The sequence below is a fragment of the Phacochoerus africanus genome, chromosome 11 (assembly GCF_016906955.1).
Source record: "Phacochoerus africanus isolate WHEZ1 chromosome 11, ROS_Pafr_v1, whole genome shotgun sequence".
Classification (NCBI taxonomy): Eukaryota; Metazoa; Chordata; class Mammalia; order Artiodactyla; family Suidae; genus Phacochoerus; species Phacochoerus africanus.
This window is the reverse complement of record NC_062554.1, coordinates 131,225,244-131,249,594: the sequence shown is the minus strand read 5'-3', so window position 1 is coordinate 131,249,594 and position 24,351 is coordinate 131,225,244. Positions and strand designations below refer to the sequence as shown.

The following is a 24,351-nucleotide window of genomic DNA, read 5'->3' as shown; positions in this document are numbered from 1 at the left end:
TCCAAATGCCCCCCAATAAACACTTATCCTCATGCCCCATCTGGAAGGTTCTATTGAACCTATGACCTCCATATAAAGAAAAGGATATTTTACAAACCAAAGTGTTTGCAAAGACAGAGACAAAGTACTGTTCAACACCTCTGCAGCCCTGCTGCAGCCATGCTTCCATAAGGCCCACTTTCCATTCTTCTGATATAATTCATCTATTCAGCAGGAAACCACTAACTGAAAAGCAAGTTTTTATACTTGTGCATAGACCTAGATTCTTCATCAATATACTTTTTGGAAATGGTTACGGACAAATACAAAGTACCAATACACTGTGACTGCGAATATCTCCGTAGAAAACTGGGGTCACCAGGGAAACGAAATTGTATTCCAAAACCCTTAATGGGACACATCTACTGGTGTTACCTGCTGCACCAGGTGCTACAGGGAGAGAAGAACAAAGGAACAGATTCTGAGCCACCTCTTGCTTCCCCTACAAGTGCCTTAAGTCTGCAACTCGCCCATAGGAAAAACACTAAATCTTGGCATAAAAGAGATGAGGCAGACTGAATCAGCTCGAGAGAGTGCAGATGCTCCCGTGCAGAAGAGGGACTCATCAGCCACACGATGTAACCCAACACACACATGGCTGCAAGGAACAACACTGAGCTGATGAAAGAAAAGGAAACCGAAGCCAGCAACAGGGAAGGACGAGATACTTGACAATTCCAAGCACATGAAGGTAGGGTTCAGAACGGTCCGAATACTCACTGTTCTTCTTGTACATCAAAATTTCAAAGGAGTTCATCTCATAGTTCTCAAATGTTTGCCGCACCTTTTCAATGGTATCTTTATCAGTCAGCTCCCCGTACATAAAACTGCAAATCAATCAAAGAGCCCGCGTTAGAGTAACAAGTATTTATTATTCTACAAGCATAGGTTAAATACCTGTTCTATACCCAACACTGGGAACACACACACACACACACACACACACACACACACACACACACACACACGCACACACACGCACACACACATGCATACACTGAGAACATTTGTTCAAACAAAAAAGATTTACTGATTGAACTGGGATCAAGACTCCAGTATTGACCCCTCCAAACCAACAGTTTTTTATTTTTATTTTTTTGTCTTTTTGTCTAATTTTTTTAGGGTCGCACCCACAGTATAAGGAGGTTCCCAGACTAGGGGTCAAATCGGAGCTACAGCTGCCAGCCTACTCCAGAGCCACAGCAGTGCAGGATCCAAGCCAGGTCTGCAACCTACACCACAGCTCATGGCAATGCCAGATCCTTAACCCACTGATCGAGGCCAGGGTCCTCATAGATACGAGTCAGGTTTGTTAACTACTGAGCCACAACGGGAACTCCCCAAACTAACAGTTTAATGAGTGAGACCCACTAGAAAAGAGTAGGTTGGAACAGTCGATTAGGGAACAGTATGACCAGCACGTAAGGAATCACAACACAAAGAACAGGCAGGATGTCTGCACGGTCAGAGGAGGCTTCTCGGAGGCCAGACAAATGAGCTCTAAAGAGCAGGGAGAGGCTAGCTGAGAAATGGAGGGAAAACAACATTCTAGGCAAAAAGCTGAGCATGTGCAAGGGCACAGAGTTGAGAGCGAGGTAAATTCTGGAACCTGAATGCGGGTGAGTTCAGTACGCCTGGACTGCAGACAGTGAGGGGAACTGGCAACAGATAATAGGAGGGACATGAAGGGGCCAGATCAGGACAGAGACCGCGGCATCACCAGCAGGGTGAAGTAGTTTCAACTTCATCCCAAAAGCAGTGTGGGGAGAGACATGGGTGAGTTTTAGGCAAAAGAGTAACATAATCAGATCTGCCTTTTAGAAATACAAGGCTGGGGGAATGGCCCGAGCAAGCCGGCAGAATGAGGCTGAACCACAGCTTTGTCCTCTTCTCAGTTTCAATAAACAAAAGAATAAGGGAAAAAAATCACAAAAATTCACCAACCAAACAAGAGAAAGGATGCAATCTGAGGCTGTAAACATCAAGACACCGCTAAGGAAAGAAACAGAAGGGTCATCAAACAGAAGGGTCAGCCACTGTCTGTGCAGCTCTTTTTCTTACTCCACTACAAAAAAAGAAAAGAAAAAAGAAAAGGAAAGGAAAAGAAAAGAAAGAGAAAAGAAAAGAAAAAGGAGCACTAGGTTGAAAAAATCAAAATGATAAAATCCTACAAATTCTTCCTTTTTTTTTTGTTTTTTTTTTAAATGTCTCACCTGCAGCATATGGAGGTTCCCAGGCTAGGGGTGGAATCAGAGCGACAGCTGCCAGCCTGTACCACAGCCACAGTAACTCGGGATCCAAGCCACATCTGCGACCTACACCACAGCTCATGGTAATGCAAGATCCTTAACCCACTGAGCGAGGCCAGGGATCGAACCTGCGTCCTCATGGATGTTAGATTCGTTTCTGCTGGGCCATGACAGGAACTCCCACAAATTCTTTCTAATACATCTCCATACTCGGTACATTTGGAGAAAAGTAAACTATCAGGGTAAATAAGCAATATTAAAAAAAATAATTAGAGGAAGCCTCTGGATAGCAGATGCTCTTGCCTAGTAATTCTGGTTCTCAGCAGAGGCAGAAAAACCACCAGGACTGTCCATTTCCTTGGGCCTTGGCACCGAATGTGGTCTGAAGAACAGGGAAGGACAGCCACGCTCAGCCCTCAAGGCTTAGGTAATGCAAAAGCAGCAGCAGGGGTTCCCAAACAACTCACAGCCATCGTCTAAAATTGTGCATACCGAATGCAATCCAGCTCTTTCTTAACGACGTGAATCACAGAATCCTAGAATTTCAGAGCTAAGAAGAACCTCAGAGGCGATCAAGTACAATTCCTAAACCACCAAGTCAGGCACCTGGCTTAGCTTGAGAAGAGAACAGGCATGGGCTTACTGCAAGCTTCCAATTTCCCAGCACCCTGCAAGCAGAGCGCCCTCCCTGTTGGCTTTATGAATTCCGTGTCACTTTCATTATTATGTCCCTTCCCAGCCCACCGAGAGATGGTGGTGTCCCGTGTGCCTGCGCCACAGAGGGCTCCACTTTGGGGCTGGGCTCTTCATCTAGGAAAACAGATAATGGAGCTTGTCGAATTCCTTCTAAAAGAAAGACGGATCAAGACTAACTCTGCCGCGCTCGAGAACAAGAGGGTTCCTCCGAGAGGTAAACACTTGCGCTCCATCACCATTTCACTCAGCCGGTGGCTCAAAGGTCTTTTTCGCTTCCTCCCACTCTCCCTTTCTGAGTGGATTTGCCACATAGGTGACCTCCACTTCAGTCATGTGATGGCAAGTATAATGCTGGCAATTTCCCTCCCAAGGAGAAAAAACTAATCCCTGCAAAATGGAGACTTTAAATAAAGGAAGTGCCATAGCTACACCCAGCTTTCCTTACTCCTGTGTATTTCTTCAAGCTGTCATTCAGCAGTAGGTGTAAGTTTCCTCTGCCTGGCCATTAGATTTCAGATGCCTGCAAGGCAAGAAATAAGCCAAAGAGGCTCCTCCACTATGAGGGATGAAGCAAGCACAAAGGCATGTTTATTCCTAGAGAAGGGACACCTTCAGAGAATTAAATAAGTCTCTTGGAATTGTAAGTAAAAGAAAAAGTTGGCTCTATTAGCCTGATTTTCTTTTCTTTTTCTTTTTTTTTTTGTCTTTTTGCCTTTTCTAGGGCCACTCCCGTGGCATATGGAGGTTCCCAGGCTAGGGGCCAAATCATAGCTGTAGCCGCTGGCCTACACCACAGCCACAGCAACACGGGATCCGAGCCGCATCTGCAACCTACACTACAGCTAACAGCAACACCAGATCCTTAACCCACTGAGCAAGGCCAGGGATCGAACCCGCAACCTCGTGGTGCCTAGTCAGATTCGTTAACACAGGGCCACAACAGGAACTCTTTTTTTTTTTTTTTAGCCTGATTTTCTTAAAGCATCTGATTATAGCCAATAAGAAACAAGAAAGGTGAGGAAAGGCTGCTCAAGTCACACGAAAAGGTGACGCTGCCCCTCCCAAGTGGCTCTGATTGGATATGGACATGTACAGACACAGATCTTTACAGCAGCCCAAGAATACACAAGAATTCTATTCTATAATGGAGGAGTCATCCTTTCTGAACGTTTGAGGGGGAAGAGGAATCTTAAATTTTCCATTTCCTAGTCCTCCAAAACCTGAATACTTTCCACCAAACTAGTGACTTGGGAAATGCAGCTTCTGAGACCTGACGTCTAAGCCTGGGTCAGGCGGTCTTTCCACCCTTCGGAGCTGAGTCCACTTCTGGATTCAGCAGGGTTAGGAAAATGATTCCACTTCATGCCAACACCACTAAAGACAGAAGACACTGAGAAAGGCGAGGTGTGAGAGCTGCTGAAGGCTGTGGAGCCGAGACCTTGCCCGGGCAGTGCAGGGTCAGGCCACACACTCCGCTTAACACCTAGCAGGTGCTCTAAAAGAGCTCTTTCTAGTGCCACAGCTCAAGGTCACTGCTTGGTTGGCAACCCTGTCAAATACACAAGCTGCAGAGCACCCTTCGCCTCCACCTTAAAAAAAAAATCCAAAGTTTAATAGAGAATTAGTTGAATAAGTCATAGTGCAACACTGTACCATAAGCTGCAGAGCATTCAATGAGATTTTAACCAGATGCAAAAAAATCAGGTAACCACACAGAGCAAGATTTAAACATAAATGATTGAAATATACATTAGAGAAAAACAAATGGAAATATACACACTAGAGTGATGCCAGTGATTATATCTAAGTATGGTATTTCCTCAGTTTCCCATTTCTGAGGTTCAAAATTGTAAATATGTTCCTTTTTTTAAGTTTGATTGAGGTCTGATTGATTTGCAAGGCTGTGATAATATCTGCTGTACAACAAAGTGATTCAGTTACACATGTACACACATCCATTCCCTTTCAGAGTCTTTTCCCACATAGATGATCAAGAGTATTGGGCAGTGTTCTCTGTGCTAGGCGGCAGGTCCCCGTTGGCCAATCATCCTAGGACCTCAGTGTGCACATGCCGACCCCAAACCCCCAGTTCATCCTTCCCCACCCACAACCACCTGTCTCTTTTGGAAACCATAGTTTTTCAAAGTTCGTGAGTCGCCTCTGCCTTTGAGTTAGTGATCAGAGAGAGATACAACAGCAGCAAGGCAGCAAAATATGGTAATCTTCTCTTTTTCTGAGGAAAAGCCCTATGAACAAGGCCCTTGTCTCTGACATGGCATTTATTCTTCAAAACTGGCCATACACTTTAAAAATTAATTTAATCATCTAAAATTTTATTTCACTTTCATTTAATTGTATTAAATCTTCTAGCTTTCACATAACTTGCATCTAAAACCTCATAAACTTCTGAGTTCGTGTTTTATTGATAGCATGATTTTTTTGAGGACTTCTAGGTGTTGCCCCATCTCGCTGACTCTAAGTTCATTCGTCGTAGGGACTATGTTTTAGATCTTCTTCAATTTCCCCGCACGGTGCGTAAACTAGAGATGATAGTGGGTGATAACTATTCCTGGAGGAGCACTGGATGAGAGAAGGAAATTCCCAAGCTGGGTAAGCCATTTTCTTTTTCCAGAAAGGTCCCAGGACAGAGTGTTCACAGGAACAACCCCAAAGATAAATACCTGCAGGTACTGCTTTTTTGCATCACTTCCGCCCTGTGATAGCCAGAGAGCTTGCAAAATCCATCATTGCTGTACACAATTGGCCAGTCCACTATCTGGGCATTCCCCAGTACGAAATTAGTATCTGTTAAAAAGAAAAAAAGAAAAGAGTACATGAAGCAAGACATTAATTAGTGGCGTTTCAATGAGAACATAAATAACAACCAATCCAGGTACTTTTGCTTCCTTCCAAAAGTCTCTTGAACAGGAAAATGGCCCTGTGAAGAATACAGAACAGACTTCAGAGCTGAATATTTGTGGGGGGGTTTGTTTTTCTATTTTCTTTTAATTTTCATTGACATAAAGCTGACTTACAATGTCGTGCTAAATACCTGGAATGCAAATGCTAAGGTTACTGTACTCCAAGAAGAAGCTGACAAAGGAAGCATGCTTAACCGACCAACCAATGTTTTCTGCAGAAATCCAGTCATTTTCATAAGACCTAGTCAAATCCTAATTTTTCATCTCAGTAATGCTGGTAATGTGGAGCCAGAGAGAGCCCGAAGGTAATTTCTTCTGGGATCCATCCAGCCTCTTAGCTTTGTCGGTCTTCTGGGCAGAAGCTACCAACTGGCTTTGCTCGCTCTGATCAGCATTTGCCAATCCTAGAAGGAGAAGGCCTTCGTAGAAAGGCAGAGGGAGGGGACCGAGGGTTGGCTCCTGGAACCCACACACCGAACAGCCTTTCTCTCCGTAAGGAAGTGACTAGACTCTCTTAAAACTAGAGCTCTGGGGAACCTGATCAAGATTCTCACCAGGACTGATTCTGAAATCACGGATGCCCAGACCACACAAATCAGAGTTCTTTCACGGAGCTCCGGCCCACCATTCACGTGTGAGGCAAGGGTGAAGTAAGCCAGATCCGTGTGGTGGTTCAGCGTGTTCTCACCCGTCCCCACATTTTTAAAGATCAAAAGTCTTCACTACTTTCTGTGCTCAGGAAACCCCTCTGTCCTTCTTCTTTTCAAGACCTTAAATTAAGCAAATAACATCCAGAACTTAAACATAGTCATTATTTTGGCTTGGCGCTCTCCTTTCCACAGAATAATCACCTCTTTCCCACCCCCCCCAAAAAAAGGAAAGAAAGCATGCGCACACACCCTTCTTTTGCTGTCAACTGGAGGGGGTTTGTGTAAGATGTACGCTATGTGGAGATGTGTAACGTCCTCACTTAACTGGGAGGTTCGTTTTGTTCTAGTAGAGCATTTACAGTTTATTCGCAATGTGGGTAACCATCCTGTCCTATCTGTGTGGGACGGAAAAGAGGAGGGAGAGGGAGGAAAAATAGCGAAATACAATCATCTTCTCTTGAGCATGCTTTGATATACTGAAAAGGACCAGAAAAAAGCACCTTCAGGAAATAAGTCTGCAAACCTGCTAATCCCATAAATATGCCTTTAATAAACATCTACAACCAATCCTTCCCTCCATCTCTCCGATACGTAGATAAATACTCCAAGTTCCCACTAGGTACCACGCACAAGGCAAAACCCTGGGGTATCCCACTTGATGAGATATGGTCTATGGCCTCCAGGAACTACCCAGGACAAATAGGCACGTGTACAAATAACTCAAGAAAGAGAGGAGAGGCATTCCCGCTGTGGCACAGGGGTTAAGCATCCACCACTGTCTTGGCGACGGCAGGGGTCTGATCCCTGGCTCAGCACAGTGGATTAAGCATCTTGTGTTGCCACAGCTGTGGCACAGGCTGCAGCTGTAACTCGAATTCGATCCCTGGCCCAGGAACTTCCATGTGCTGCGCGTGTGGCCAAAAAAAGAAAGAAAGAAAGGAAAGAAACAGGGAAGAAAATGATTCACTGTTTGAGGCGGGTAAAGAACTGTGTCTCAGAGGGGTCGAGTTTGAACTTGCTCTCGTCTGAAAGGATGAGTGAAAGTCATTTAAACATTTTGAACGCCTAAGATGTAACTACCATAGATGATACAGGAAATCAACACAGAAATGAAACTACAAGGCCTGCCTTTGGTGAACCGAAGAGGTTGTGGGGGGAAGGGCACATTCTGGGCAGAGGACCCAGAGCAGACTGGTGTAGACAGAGAGGGCAGCCAGGAAGATGGCAGGCCATGCGTCTGGAGACCAGAGCGGGAGGGCCTGAGGGTCAAAGGAGCTTTGACTTTATTCTGGAGACAGGATCTTCTCCTCCATGAAAAAGCTCCCATTTCTTGAACTGAGCAACTAAGCCTTCAAAGAAGTACAAAATTCACGGAATTACCCTGAGTGTAGATGAAATCTAGTCAGTTTAAGTCTCTGTCTCATTGATGACTGGAAATGGTCGTTAACATCCTGTACAAGACGGAGCAGGAGGGGAAAACCGAGGGCACATTTTTGCAGCTAATGTCCCGAGGGCACGTTTTTGCAGCTAATGTCCCACTGCGACTGGGGACTGAGAGGAAAGAATTGCCATTTATAGATAATGGTTTGACTATGTGTGCTTATATTTCTTTCCCATCCGAGGCCTCAATAAAATAAAAGCAAATGAGTTTAAAATGTAAAAATACACACACACACACACACACACACACACAGTGAAAAGGAAGGAAAAATGACTAGGAAGCAGAAATTTAAAAAAAAAAAAAAAACCCTAGTTAGTACCCTCAGAAAGATTCCAGAGATAATATACCCATACAGCAAAAACAAGATGCTGGGTGGAGGTGGGGGTAGGGAAGACCCAAGAGAATAAACAAACAAATAAGGGCTCCTCTAAATGAAAAGGGAGTCACAATAAAAATTCAACATTAAAAAAAAGGAGTTCCTGTTGTGGTGCCGTGGAAACAAATCCGACTAGGAACCATGAGGTCGAGGGTTCGATCCCTGTCCTCGCTCAGTGGGTTACAGATGCGATGTTGCCATGAGCAGTGGTGTAGGCCGGCCCCTGAAGCTCCGATTCAACCCCTAGCCTGGAAACCTCGGATTTGACCCCTAGCCTGGGAACCTCCATATGCCGCTGGTACAGCCCTAAGAGGCAAAAAAAAAAAAAAAAAAAAAGTAAATGTTAGAAGAGTATAGTACAGAAAGTTAGGAAACAAGAAAAAATAAGACACAGAGAATCGATCAAGAAGCACAGCGTTGCAGCCTTATAAGAACAGCAGAAAGAACCCAAGAAAAAGCCAGAAGACATTTTAAAAAAAGAAAACAATCAAATTTGAGGGTAAAATGCCAATATTTTCAGATATGCAAAGATCTGGGAAATTTATCTCCCCTTTATTCTTTCTTAGGAAGCTACGGGAAGATGTCTATCAGCAAAGTAAGGAAGTTAAGCAAGAAAGAAAGACTATATGGAAACTAGAAAAAAAAAAAAAGGTTCCAAATGTGGAAAGCAGAGAAGGAAGCTCATAGAAAGCATTCATTTTCTATCCTGAGAATGGAATGGTTCAGAGAACAGAAATTCCGGAAGAGAGTTATCTACAGATAAAGTTGGGATCTAATGATATTCTTAATAATTTGGAACAACATAAACATTTAATAAAGGAGCGGGAAATGAATTGGAAACATCAAAGAAAACAAAAGCTGTGCATGAAGGAAACACAAATCATACCGTATCACGTCACTGCCGTAATGTACACACCTTATTAAATTCCAACTTTTAAAACCAACATATCGTCAAAGCATGGAAAATGTACTCTAAGTATCTGACTATAACCTCATTGATTATTCACTGCACAAATGCAGATGATAAGCTTAGAGAGAGAAGAGAGATCAACCTTGAGACAGTGTCTAGAGCTGATATAATAAAAAAGAAAGGTATAAATATTTCACTTAAAGCTGCAAAGCTAACCAACAAGGGAATAATGTATTAGGAGGAGGGGTAGGAAGTGGATAAAGTGAGCTAAAACCTCAAATAAGCTAACAGAAGTCAAAAGCTATCTAAAAATGGATAAATCTGGAAATAGCTGTAATGCATGTTATTTAGAGACATGGCAGAAACTATAAGAAGAAACAGCTAATATTAGAAAATGTGGCCTCAGGTAAGCAGGATGGGTGAAAGGACAAGGCACAGGATGATTGTTTTTCTTTATAAGCTCTTCAGTTTGGTATTTTTAACCATGAACACATATTACTTTGATAAAAATAAGTATATTCTTAACTTTTAGTGAATTTAATCAGAAAAGATTAATTTATTGATTAAATTTTTCAGTTACTAAAAAAAATGAGAGCAGGATATATTTTAAGCTCCAGATTTCACAGTAATATCTCGTAAAAGTGTTCTGGGCATCCTTTAAAGGTTTGCATCGTTCCTCAAGCACTGTCGCTGGGGTGCAAATTACAGGCTTATCTGGTTAAAACCAAGCCTACTAGCATCTGCTTTGACCTTAGAAAGGAAACGAAAAACAGGAAGTGCAGTAGAAATGTCATCTCACCAGCCTACTGATCATCCACTTAGAGGATTTCTCATCATAGAATTTACAATCCCCAAAATTTCCTCCCACCGCTAACCCAAGCAAGAAATCGCAGCTTCCAGAGCACAAGATACTTTTGCCACTATGTGAAAGAAGAGCTAAAAATTTCCTCTTCTTGGACTAGAGTTTTCTCTGGATATATACATGCACCCCAATGTTCATAGCAGTACTATTTCCAATGGCCAAGACATGGAAGAAACATAAGTGTCTGTCAACAGATGATGGATAAAGAAGATACACACACACACACACACACACACAATGAATATGACTCAGCCATAAAAGTGAAATAATGCCATTTGCAGCTACATGGATGGACCTAGAGATTGTCATACTAAGGGAAAGAAGCCAGACATCACTCACATGTGGCATCTAAAATGTGATACAAATGAATTTATTTACAAAGGAGAAACAGACTCACAGATGTAGAAAACAAACTTATGGTTACCAAAGGGGAAAGAGGGAGAGGGATGAATTAGGACAAATTAGGAGATTAACAGATACCCACCACTGTTACTAAAACAAATAAACAAGGTCCCACTGTACAGCACAGGGAACTATATGCAAAATATAATAAACTGTAATGGAAAAGAATAGGAAAAATAATACATATGTATAACTGAATCACTTTGCTATATACCAGAAACTAACACAATATTATAAATTAACTATACTTCAATTAAATAAATAAACAAATATGCCTTAGGGGAAAAAAAGAATTCCTTCTTTATCCAAGGACATGGAGTGAATGAAGGAAAGAATTCTAGTTCCAGTCGCAGAGCCATTAGCCTTTTCCACAGGAGATCCCAAGCGTTTAGAAACTCTTCCCCCTTTCCTGCCCATCCCTAGAACACGCATGTGCACCCTGCTATGGATGGCTAGAAAAGGGCCTATTCCAGAGCTTTTTCAATCTGTAAGATGCAAATAGGTGACCTGCAAATTATCTTCCAGAGCATGATCTCTGGATTTGCAAAGTGGGGGTTACCCACGCAAGTAGCGTAAATCACAGATCATCAAGAACTAAGGGAGTCTACCTAAGCAGTATTCTAGGTATTAATGAGAATGGGTACCATTTACTGATAATTACTCGGCACCCAGCTCTGTACTAAGTACTTTATCATATACCAAAGTGAGTGTTTTGAACCTTTACAATACTCTGTGTGAGGTGGTATTTATCGAATAAAGTGTCATGGACTTTATGCTTTTACTCATCAAAAGATCTAAGTCTCGGAGTTCCCGTCGTGGCGCAGTGGTTAACGAATCCGACTAGGAACCATGAGGTTGCGGGTTCGGTCCCTGCCCTTGCTCAGTGGGTTAAGGATCCAGCGTTGCCGTGAGCTGTGGTGTAGGTTGCAGATGCGGCTCGGATCCTGCGTTGCTGTGGCTCTGGCGTAGGCCGGCGGCCACAGCTCCGATTCGACCCCTAGCCTGGGAACCTCCATATGCCGCGGGAGCGGCCCAAGAAATAGCAACAACAACAACAACAAAAAGACAAAAGACAAAAAAAAAAAAAAAAAGATCTAAGTCTCTAAGGACACAGTTACAGCAGGGTAAAGGCTGGGATTTGAAATTCCCAACCGAAATTCACGCTTTTAATCATTATAGTACATAGCCTCTTTCTTCCACTAAATACTAAAATCAGACCATTTTTATGAAAATCTTTGTAACACCTTAGATTTATCTGCCTCTCTATAAAAATGCTAAGTTTAATGAGGTTTTTTGTTTGTTTGTTTGTTTTTTGGCTGTGCTTGCAGCGTGTGGAAGTTCCTGGGCCAGGGATTGAACCTGCACCATAGCAGTGACCTAAGCCACGACACTGACAGCACCGGATCCTTAACCTGCTGTGCCACAAAGGAACTCCTAATGAGACCTTTCGTTGTCAACATTACCAGTAGCATCATCATATATTATGATTCTTTCTTGTGAAACACACTGACGCCCTCAGGAAATACTGACATGGGTAGAACTAAACTGTCCTTCCTCTAGATGCCTAGGTGCTCCCATCTGCTCAACGCTTTGTCTCTCCCCTCTTCACAAACTATCACCTCTTAGTTCCTAAAACTTAGTGTGCTGACCTCCTTCTAGAGCAGTCCTCCTTCCACGCAATGACAGAAGAACAGAAGGGGCAGGAGCAGAGGAAGAGAGGGGAGCCTCTGCCTGGACCCCCATTTGAGACTCAGGGGTGGGAGAGAAACCACACTGGCTTCAGCACCTCGAAGGTGCTGCTCCAGTCGGCAATCCGGAGCCTCCCCCGGCTCCCATGGGGTCTGGAAAGAGTCCAGGAGTTCCCAGCTGTCCCACTGCTGCTGGAGTGGCAGAAGCAGGTGGTTATCACAGCGGAGTGAGGTGACCCCATAGACAAAGGCTGCATGTCATACTGCCCAAGCCTAAGATCAACTTGGGGGTTCAGGAAAATATGAGGGGTGAGCCACAGGGCCAGCAAGAGCAAGTTACATGCACGCATCACACACACACACAGAGACAGAGAGTTTATGCTGGGCTGGGGCAGAGCACAGAGTTCTGCTTAATCCAAAGAACAGAATATAAGTGCACCAACCATAGATCTGAGCCCCACAGATCAACAGGTCACCCAGCAACCAGCAGCCCAGAGGCCATTGCCAGAGATCCAAAGAAATGGGGCGGGGGGGGGGGGGGCCGCGAGATAAAGCCTTTCACTGGAGGATCTGAGGTCCGAGTGGTGATGAAAGGGCTTGCCCCTTCCCCACACACCATTTAGAGAGAAGCAATGGGATGAGCAGAATTGGACTCTGAACACAAAAGCGACTGTGCTACCCTCAAAAGAAAACATAAACTAGAAGAGCTTGCGATAGTAAGTGGGAAGTTGAGAGTTCCCACTAACGCATTTCCCCTTGCTGGTCAGTGAGGCCGGAGCTTGTAAAAGAAACAAGAGCTATTAAATAAGACGAATAGGTGAGCCTAGGTGGATCTGAGTCAATTTGCCACTATGCTTCCAGAAGTATATCTGCCATAAGAATAGAAAGGCTGAGAAAGTAAGAATCTCCTGGAAAAAAAAAAAAAGTGCATAAATTCTGGTACAAGGACTCCATGACAGCAACTTTGTTGAGCCAAGGCTTTTTTTTTTTTTTTTTTTTTTTTTTTGCTTTATGGGGCCACACCTGCAGCATATGGAGGTTCCCAGGCTAGGGGTCGAATAGCAGTTACAGCTGCCGCTCAGGATCCGAGCTGTGTCTGTGACCTACACCACGGCTCATGGCAACGCCAGATCCTTAACCCACTGAGTGAGGCCAGGGATCAAACCTGCAACCTCATGGTTCCTAGTCAGATTCGTTTCCACTGCACCACAAAGGGAACTATGAGCCAAGGTTCCCTAATTCCTCCAGGGGGTTGATTATAGTCATGCTGGTTAAGAATGCCAAATAAGAGGATTCTAGTGTCACAAATGAAGAGATGTGTATTCCACACCCAACCATAAACGACTCTGGGATTATTTACTATTTTCCAAACTCAATAAATGAAAATCTATTTAGAAGCCAAGCAAAACATAATTAGGAAAGTAACCCACTGCAGAATAATCTCCTAAGACTGCATGAGAATTGGCCAGATCTGGATCTAAGAGATTTGGAGATTTTATACTAAGAAATATTAGGATATCTGACATTCTTCATTTAAGAAGAAAGCATTATCACCATAAAGACCAAATACAGTAACAGTCACTGGATCAGAACCCCTATGAGGGGGGCAGGTACCAGTATTAATCCATTTTTATAGATACCGGAAGAGGGTTTAGCGAATCAAAGTCTAGGTCACACATCCAGTAGAGCCAGTACTAATATCTAACACTGTATTAGTCAGAGCTATCCAGAGAAATAGAATCAACAAAAGAGATAGACATGTAGGTAGGCAGATAGATAGATAGATAGATAGATAGATAGATAGATAGATAGATAATGTATATTTATATAGAGACAAACAGAGAGGGATTTATTGTAAGGAGTTGGCTCATGGAATATGGAGGTTGACAAGTCCCAAGGTATATAGTCGGTAAGCTGGAGACCCAAGAGAGCCAATGGCATAGTTCTAGTTTGAGTCTGAAGGCCCAAGAACCAGGACTGATAGTGTAAATTCTAGTCTGAAAGCCAATAGGCTCAAGACCAAGAAAGAGCCAATGTTTCAGTTCAAACCCAAAGGCAAGGAAAAACCCAATATCCCAGCTCCAAAGCAGTAAAGCAGGAAGAATTCCCTCTTATTCAGGAAAGGGTCAACCTTTTGTTCTACTTGGGCCTTTGACTGATTGGATGAGGCCCACTCAAGTTAGGGAGCGCAATCTGCTTTACTCAGTCTACTGATTTTCTTTCTTTTCTTTTTTTTTTTGTCTCTTGTCTTTTTTTGTTGTTGTTGTTGTTGCTGTTGTTGCTATTTCTTGGGCCGCTCCTGCGGCATATGGAGGTTCCCAGGCCAGGGGTTGAATCGGAGCTGTAGCCACCGGCCTACGCCAGAGCCACAGCAACGCGGGATCCGAGCCGCATCTGCAACCTACACCACAGCTCACGGCAACGCCGGATCGTTAACCCACTGAGCAAGGGCAGGGACCGAACCCGCAACCTCATGGTTCCTAGTCGGATTCGTTAACCACTGCGCCACGACGGGAACTCCTAAAGGTTTATTTTAATAAAGAGCTTTTTCTGAAGGCAACACTCATCCTTCCACACCTCAGGCTTTCAACGAGAGATCTTTCTTTCTGGTGGGTAGAAAAGAAAGAAGTATTGCAATGAATACTTTTGTTGTTGTTACTTTTATTATTGGCGTATAGTTAACAATGTTGTGTTAGTTTCGATGTACAGCCAAGAGAATCAGTTATACATATACACATATCCATTCTTTTTTCCCATATAGGTTATCCTAGAATCTTGAGTAGATTTCCCTGTGCTATTCGGGAGGTCCTGTGAGTTATCTATTTTATCTACAGTAGTGTGTGAATATTCATCCCATCCTCCTAATTTATCCCCCCCCCAGAGTGAATACGTTTGACCTCTTTCTTCATCCTGCTCACGTATACCTAAGTAGATTCATCAAGCTATCAGCAGGTATCTCAAGAGCAAGAGGAGTCCACTTTGTGTATGGTGGCCTCTTAGACTAGCCTGGGCCCCAGTGGAGCTACTGGTCTCCTCATGAGACTCAGATCCCACGTGTGACAGGCCCTGCCAGCCCTCTGCTCTGTCAGCTCCGGCTTCTTGGCCTAAGAATAGGTCAGGCACTCACAGCCTAGAAGCTGGAGCCTGGGCTGGAGGAGGGACACAGAGGCACTGCCATGTTCTCCCAACTACTTTAACAGTACAAACGCTGATACTGGATTTCGACCCTCATCTGGTTCCTCAGTCAGTTTCCAACTGAGTGAAAACCTGGAGGAATGAGGGTAAAGTGGGCTCTACCGTCATAACAAGGATCCAACCTCTCATGTTCCAAAGGGTATGGAGAGGTCATTTGCTTTCCTCCCTCCTGGCCCTACTGAATCACACTGGTAAGTCTTCACAAAATATCTGCAATGGAAGAGGCAGTACAATACAATACCATACCATACCACTGGTGCTCTATAAGTCCTTTCTCTTTTCTCTTTTTTAAAAAAAGCAAAACAAAACATTTTTTAAGAAAGACCAGTCCTGGGAGTTCCCGTGTGGCTCAGTGGTTAACAAATCCGACTAGGAACCACAAGGTTGCACGTTTGATCCCTGGCCTTGCTCAGTGGGTTAACGATCCGGCGTTGCCGTGAGCTGTGGTGTAGGTCACAGACATGGCTCGGATCCCGCGTTGCTGTGGCTGTGGTGTAGGCCGGCGGCTACAGCTCCGATTCGACCCCTAGCCTGGGAACCTCCATATGCCGCGGGAGCAGCCTAAGAAATAGCAAAAAGACAAAAAAAAAAAAAGAAAAGAAAGAAAAAGGAAAGACCAGTCCCTTCCGTGTCGTAGGCCCTGGACTCTATGGTATCTGGTACAGCCAGGGCATCACTATAAACACTGAGGTCATGCTGCTGGTAGCCCCTGGCAAACCAGGACTCCTTGCGCTGATACTTTTGTCCTCTTCCTTCAAATCTGCGTGAGTCAGTGACATGCTCCAGCCAACAGAAGGCAATCGGGTGGATGTCACTTCAGTCCCAGGCCTAAGCATGAAGGTCTGGCTGCTTCAGTTTCTACACTCTTGGGAGCCCTCAGCTGCCAATGTGAGAAGTCCAGCTACACTGCTGGAGATGCCATATGGAGGTTCTATAAGCAGAGGCCACCCAGTGACAAAGAGACCCTGAGGCTGCGAGGAGAAACACCAAAGAACTAGGCAACAATGAAAACCAATGGAAGAATAGGGAATGAGCGCCACCTTATTAATTCACCTTCCCCAGCAGTCCCTAGATCCCCAGAGGACCACCTGAAAGAATAACAATGGGGACAACGACAGGTTGGGTTCCAGTGGCAGTGCTGTCCCTGATGAGCTGTGTGGGTAAGTCACTTCATCTCTGTGGGTTTCAATGGGGGAAGCTCCATGTTTCTGGTAGCAATAAAATCTTACTCTTAGTGTGAGGAAAAGGGAGCCCTTCTACACCGTTGGTGGGAATTTAAACTGGTACAACCACTATGGAAAATAGTGGAGAGGTGCCTCAAAAAACTAAAAATAGAATTGCCATATGATCTGCCATCCGACTCCTGGGTATATACCCAGAAAAAAACCTATAATTTGAAAAGACACGGGCACCCTTGTGTTCACATCAGCTCTATTTACAACAGCCAAGACATGGAAACGACCTAGATATCCATCGGCAGATGAATGAACAAAGAAGATGTGGCATTACATACAGTGGAATATGACTCAGCCATAAAAAAGAATGGCAGAATGCCATTTGCAGCAACATGGATGGACCTAGAAAGTCTCATACTAAGTGAAGTAAGTCAGAAAGAGAAAGACAAATGCCATATGATATCACATATGTGGAATCTAAAATATGGCATAAATGAACCTATCTACAAAACAGAAACAGACTCACAGACAGAGAGAACATATGGTTGCCAAGAGGGAGGAGAGGTGCAGGAGGGAAGGACTGGGAGTTTGGGATTAGAAAACACAGGCTGGAATATATTGGATGGATAAAAACATGGTCCTATTATATAGCATGGGGAACTATACTCCATATTCTGTGATAAACAATAATGGGAAAAGAATATACATGTACAACTGAATCACTTTGCTTTAAAGCAGAAATTAACACAACACTGCAAAATAACTATGCTTCAATAAAATCATTTTTAAAAATGAGACTCTCTAAGTAACTGGACTGATAGCAGAGAACAAATCAGATGACACCTCTGCAACCTGCAAGCCTCACACCCATGTGGAGTAATCAACCAGTCATCAACCTTGAAATAGCCCTTCTCCAAACACTAGACTCTGTGGAGCCTGAGTCCCTTAAAAAATAACAGAAACACCTTTTAAACTCAACTCAATGGGAAGTGATACATTTCAGGTGAACCGTGTAGTATCAGGCTTTTGCTCAGGGGAATTGTTTGGGTTTGGAGACATGATGCGATGTGCAGCATTAATGCAAAAATGTACTGTATTGTCAAGGGTACGTCACATAGGCAATAAATCACATATTGGTGTGTCCACTTAAATATACAGAAAATGCCTACATGTGTCTTTGGAAATCAGTAAAATTCAAGTAAGATAAATGTTCTTGACATATACATACATATTTTGTGTGTGTGTGTGTGTGCACACATCTGTATATCCACCTCTTCAGGTGGACGGTGTAACTTCCAATCAGCCAGCAGCCTATTCTGAAGCACCAAGCCTGCCTCCAAATTCCTATTTTCTCACATTGTTCAGTATACTGTTGGGTAAAATACATAGGTTCAACCTGGCTGCCCTTGCCATAATTTATTCATTGGCTTTCATCGGGGAGTTCTGGCGTCTCTAGCTCTTTGACGCAAATTAGCCAGACTTCTACCGCCTCCTTCTGATGCCTTTTTACCCCCTGAGGTCTTCAGCTGTAAGACTGCGTGCAATTAAACGTAAGGCTTCCCAAATTCAACCGTCCTCAGCCCACACACAGTTTTCCCCCCGGTTGGTAGAATAAAACATTCTCTAAACATTTGAAAGACACCCCTCCTCCAAGCCTGTAAAGTTTCTTCCACTAACAGGGAATGAGCCAAACCACCCTGCAGTAGTCACACGTGTCAAACTCATCCCAAACCTACCATTTGCCCATAAAGCATAACATAGAGATAGTCTAAAAAGAAATTACTAGAAAATTGCTTTTCATCATAATTACCACAAATAACAAAGAAGAAACTAACTAAAGCAATGACTTAGAAAAGTGACTCAGTTTGGGCAATTACACAGATAAAAGCTATATTCAGCAAGCCGTTCACACAAATTTATCACTCCCGGCTAACGCTGATTATTTAGAGGGCTACAGTAAATATATCACAATATGCTTCTAATAACTTGGGATATTTTTCTTAGGAGATAACAGGTCTTCATGACACTTTCAAAGTTATAGATTTACTAAGGCTATCGGTGCTCTTATAAAAAGCAGGTTTGTGTAAAAACATATTTTTTCTTTCTTCTCGAACAACAGAAGACTGATTGAGATAAGTGATGAGGACAAGAGGTATGTAAATAAGCACTAGACAAAGACCAGAAACAATGGTTTCATCTGTCTGAACCTACGTGAACTCCACTCCAAAATTTAATTTTTATAGAAACAAAAGCACCTACCAAATGTACAGCACTTAGGATATTTGCCACTTGCTAGTTCCCTTCCAACAGCTACCCAGTAAATCAGTTTGTTAGGGAACCACTGACTGAAACTGCCCACTTTGGCCAGGGACTGTTTTAGTAGCTGGCCACAACAAGAGGCCCTGATAAGGATGGTCCTGCCCTGGAGACTAACCAAGAGGATTTGGGAGGGGCCAATAGGAGGGAGGAGATGCCCACCCTCCCAGGATCCTTGGCGCTGGAATCCACCTTGGCCGAGAGGCGCACGCGCCGCCAAGAAGGACCCTGGGCCAGACCAGTATGAGCCAAGCAAGTTGATTGGCCAGAGACAACTGGAAAACTAACCCCATTCCCGGAAAGCCTGAGACTGCAGGAGTGACAGGGCAGTTCTCCTGGGTTCTTTGACCCTGCTGCTCTCCACATGGGAGCTCCTTCCCAATGAAGTCCTTTTCTTTGTCAGCACATGTGTCGCCTCTGACAATTCACTTCTGAGTGTTAGGCAAAAGCCCATTCTCAGGCCCTGGAAGCGGTCCCCCTTCCTGCAACAAGTTAACTAAAACAAACAAACAAAGGAACAACCTGACAACACCCGTCTCCTTTTCCCTCGCTTTCTCCAAGTACCTTACACACTTGACACGTCACGCATCGACTGATTTCCTTATTATCCACCCCCCCCAAGAGAATGCAGCTTCATGAGGGTGAGAACCTGTTTTTCCCTGCGTCACTGAATCCTCAATGTCTAGAACAGTGCCTTACACAGAGAAAGCAGTACTGAGTGAGAGTTTGTTGAATGAATGAATGAGCGAATGAATGCACTAAGAACAGGACCAAGCATACCTGACGTTACACATTGTCAGTGTCATCACCATCTTTACTATTAATTCACACGAACTGCAATCTCCCCCGGATTGTCTCTGAAATATTAGGAGCCAAAAAAAAGTCTTGATTCAGTCATAAATGACAATTGACCTTGAATTCTCTTTGGGCATTAATCATCCTTTATTTGCAGGTGCTAGAGGCAACCAGGTGTTACACGGATTTTGCACTTGTATGTTGTAATATATCACCAGTGTTCAGATCATGGTTAAGGCCTGGCGAGATTACGAAGCAGATTATGTTTGGGATACTTCATCTCCCCTTCTATATTTTTCCCTCTTTTTTGAGCTTTCTGACGCTTAAAGCAAGAATTTAGGTGTTCCTGTCATGGCGCAGAGGAAATGAATCCAATTAGTATCCATGAGGATGCAGATTCGATTCCTGCCCTCGCTCAGTGGGTCAGAGATCTGGCGTTGCCATGAGCTGTGGTGTAGGTGGCACAGGTGGCTCGGATCCTGCGTTGCTGTGGCTGTGGTGTGGGCTGGCAGCTGTAGGTCTGATTTGACCCCTAGCCTGGGAACTTCCAGATGCCACAGGTGTGGCCCTGAAGAGCAAAAAAAAGAAAAAGAAAAGGAAGAACTTATTTCTCCCATCGTGGAAAAAAGTTGCCTGTAAACAAATTCAGAGTTAGCTGTTAGTGACTTAAAGCATTATCCCTCTCAGAAGGTTTGAATTTTAAGGCAGGACACTGAGGATGGAGCCTTGCTTGTCTTGAGGCTCAGAATCCCTAATGTTGGAAGCTGTTGATGTGTGATGAGTCAGGGAGGCAGATAAGGAGATAAGGATGGATCCTTCCAGCGCACCTGAAGTGACATTACATCGGGGGTGACAGTGAGTGGCTTAGATCACTTCACCCTTCACTTAAAGGCTCACTCCTTCTGAACAACAAAAGTATGAGAGGCAGAGGAGCATAATGGACCCCAATGACACCAAAGTGCTTTCCAATTAGTGCTTGAAAGAGTATGGGATTGTGAGTTAAAAGCCCTGGCCCTGCCTTTAATTAAGAAAACCTAACACTGAGGTCTATGGAATGACTGGTCAACAGAGACCTGCTGTACAGCACAGAGAACTCTACCCAATACTCTTGATCATCTATGTGGGGAAAGAATCTGAAAGAGAATGGGTGTGCGTCCATGTATGACTGAATCACTTTGTTGTACAGCAGAAATGATCACAACATTGTAAATCAACTAGACATCAATAAAACTTTTTAAAAAGAAAAGAGAAACAATATTTCACTGCAAAGGGCTTCAGTCACATATACATGGGATATGGTTGCTACATCAACCAATCAATCAATCTTTAAAAAGACAGATCAAGATTTGGTAATATGTGGAGTTCCCGTCATGGCTCAGTGGTTAACGAATCCGACTAGGAACCATGAGGTTGCGGGTTCGATCCCTGCCCTTGCTCAGTGGGTTAAGGATCCGGCATTGCCGTGAGCTGTGGTGTAGGTTGCAGACGCAGCCCAGATCCCGTGTTGCTGTGGCTCTGGTGTAGGCTGGCGGCTACACCTCCAATTTGACCCCTAGCCTGGGAACCTCCACATGCTGTGGGAGTGGCCCAAGAAATGGCAAAAAGACAAAAAAAAAAAAAGATTTGGTAATATGTGGGAGAACACAGAGATGGATAAAAACAAGGAGTCGCTATGATATACCTAAATAAAACACTTAAAAATCTTCATATCAGCAAAAGTCATTTTGTGGCTCTATTGAGGTTTTTCAACAATAAAATTTCCATGAGAATGACTCATCTAAATTGTCAAGGGCCCAATCTTTGCACTAGACAAACTGAACTCTCAAGGGATTCAATACTTCTTTGCTTTGTCTCTGATTTTAATGTCCTACAGAAACACATTTTGATTAAGTCAGTAAAAGACAACGGGGAGAGAGATTTCAATTTCAAAAGCAAAGACTCAAGCAGCGCATTGACTGGGAGTTACCCCTCAGTACCTGAGCACATGGTTTCAGAGGCATGGCCTCCATCTTCGCTCAGCATCCAATTAGAGGATTTTAAAACAACAAAAAACCAGATGACTCCATTTCACAAGCAGCATGAAAGGGAGTGAAAACATACACCTAACCGTGCTGGAAACACAGGCTTTGTCATAACTCAATGACATTTTACTTAACAAATAAGAAGTCAGTGATATATGAAATTCCTCCTAAGAAATATTTTTGTGGCCAACTGCTAAAAAGAGGTGCAACAGATTAATCAACCAGGTGTTTTAGTCTCATTTTTATAGTCATCATAATTTCTTCATGCTCATCTGTACATAATATACACACTTGAAACAAAACTCTTCGACCATCATTGAATAACACAAAATTTTCATTCCTGGAACTAAAAAAAAAAAAAAACTGGTTCAAATTAAGCAATATAAAAATACTGAAAAGTACTAGAAAAGGATTTTTTTAAGTTAGTTTCATATTTGCTTCCTTTAACACTTTTTTTTTTTGGCTGCACCCACAGCATATACAAGTTCCCAGGCCACAGACTGAACCCACGCCAGGGCAGCAACCCCTCGGGCCACTGCAGTGACAATGCCAGCTCCTTAATCCACTGTGCCACTGGTGAACTCCCCTTTAACACTTTCTTAGCCAATGGGCTCAGTGAGGATAGGGTACAACATCAGGCTGGATGGATAGAATCTCAGAGCAACTTAGTTTAATACAACAAATACTGGAGTATCTGTTTTTTCCCAGGCATGTCAGGAGTGCAGGGGACGCTTCTGCCCCCTGGAAAGCTCTGCCCAACTTCCTTGCCTAGCTGTATCTGCATGTCGCATACCTAACTCCACATCGCGCCCCCATCCAGGATCCAGACACGGCAGACTAGACCAGGAGCAGACAAGGGGCCAAACAACCACCGTCAGGGCTGGGCCAACCCGAGTCTCTCTCCAGTACAACTCAACCCTGAGGCTGAGAGGCCTGCAGTGCCGACCACGTGCGTGCTGGTCAGCAGGTGGCAAAGGCCATCTTGGGAGAAAAGTGGGAACATCGGACAGATGCACGAAAGAGACGCAACTGAGGCACGTGACGGGAGAGCTGGACAGACAGACAGGCCAGAGCTGGACAGACTGAGGCAGAGACTACAAAGACAGCCACAGGGACAGATGGGGAGAGATGACAGAGAGATAGCGACGAAGACAGATGGCGCCCGGCAACAGAGACAATCAGTGGCAGCACCAGGCAGAGGTGAGCAGGAAGACAGAGGGATGAGCAAGGAGGGTGAGGGAGAGGACGGAGGGGATGGAGCATGGGGCAGGGGGGTGGGGGCAGCAGAGCTCGAGACCATTGGAGGCGGTACAGGAGAGACTGAGACCCAGAGCCACAGGGAGACAGTGTGAGAAGCAAACCAGAGCGTCAAAGAGACAAGCATCAAGAGAGGAGAGAAGGACAAAGCTCACTCCTGTATCAGAGGCCACCCCAGGGGCTCGGTGGCTTGGCCCATGTCACAGATCCCGGTCTAAGTCAGTCTGCACTTACGGGAAGCAGCTCCCTCTCCAGGAAACCCAACGCCAGTCATGATCCTCCATCTCTTGGCTTGAGAGCTGGCTCGTCTTACCCTAGAAAATGGGACCAGCCAGCCTCCCGTCCGAACGCGCCCTGGGTCCGAGGTGCCTCTGCTAATGCTCCATGCAACTCGTTCCTGCCCCACATCCCGCTGGGGAGCCCTGCGCTCCCCCAGCCCATGCGCTGCTTTCCCTGAAATAAAGGACATCCGACTCTTTTCCTAAATCGCCGTTGTTTTGCCATCTGACAAGACTAACAGAGGAAGGTGGCGCACAGCACGAAGCTGGGCAGGAGCCCTGTGCCCAGGCAGTTCCGCCAGGTGGGAAAAGTATCGAGCGGAACGTTATCCGACAGGAGGAGAATGACCTCCTCGGTCTTTAAAAACCATCAGTTTTCCTTTCAAAACAGCAGGTAGAACACAGCATTTACGTCATTCCTGAATTATGGCTGAAAAATTCAAAGGAATACACCCACAACAACAAAGAGAAGAGCTCGGTTTCTGGAAGATGAAAAGTAGGTGGAGGATGATATGGGGCAGAGGATGCCACGATTTTAAAAACCCAGATGGGGAGTTCCCGTCGTAGCGCAGTGGTTAACGAATCCGACTGGGAACCATGAGGTTGCGGGTTCGGTCCCTGCCCTTGCTCAGTGGGTTAACGATCCGGCGTTGCTGTGAGCTGCGGTGTAGGTTGCAGACGCGGCTCGGATCCTGCGTTGCTGTGGCTCTGGCGTAGGCCGGTGGCTACAGCTCCGATTTGACCCCTAGCCTGGGAACCTCCATATGCCGCAGGAGCGGCCCAAAGAAATAGCAAAAAAAAAAAAAAAAAAAAAAAAGACAAAAAAAAAAATAAATAAAAACCCAGAGGGATCCGGAGGGGGCTGATGGGCCCAGGAGGTCCCTGGAGAGATTCAGGACACCGAAATGCTAGCTACTACCTCAGGCAGGAATGGGATTTGAACAAACTCTGGGAAAGCACCTGGAAGTCTATGGCGTGGTACATCTATACAATGGAATATGACTCAGCCTTACAAAAGAATGAAATAATGCCACTGGCAGCAACATGGATGGACCAAAAGATTATCACACTAATGAAGTT

General features: G+C 44.4%; 1 protein-coding gene across 1 annotated transcript in view; it reads right to left on the bottom strand.

Annotated features, from left to right (window-relative positions):
• KCNH1 (potassium voltage-gated channel subfamily H member 1) overlaps positions 1-24,351 on the bottom strand; it is a 387,725-nt gene that overhangs the window by 351,151 nt on the left and 12,223 nt on the right. Inside the window, exons 2-3 of the mRNA XM_047753552.1 lie at positions 5,666-5,789; positions 760-866 (exon numbers count right to left, since the gene is read on the bottom strand). Coding sequence (XP_047609508.1) covers positions 760-866; positions 5,666-5,789 — 231 coding nt within the window. The remainder of the gene's footprint in view (positions 1-759; positions 867-5,665; positions 5,790-24,351) is intronic.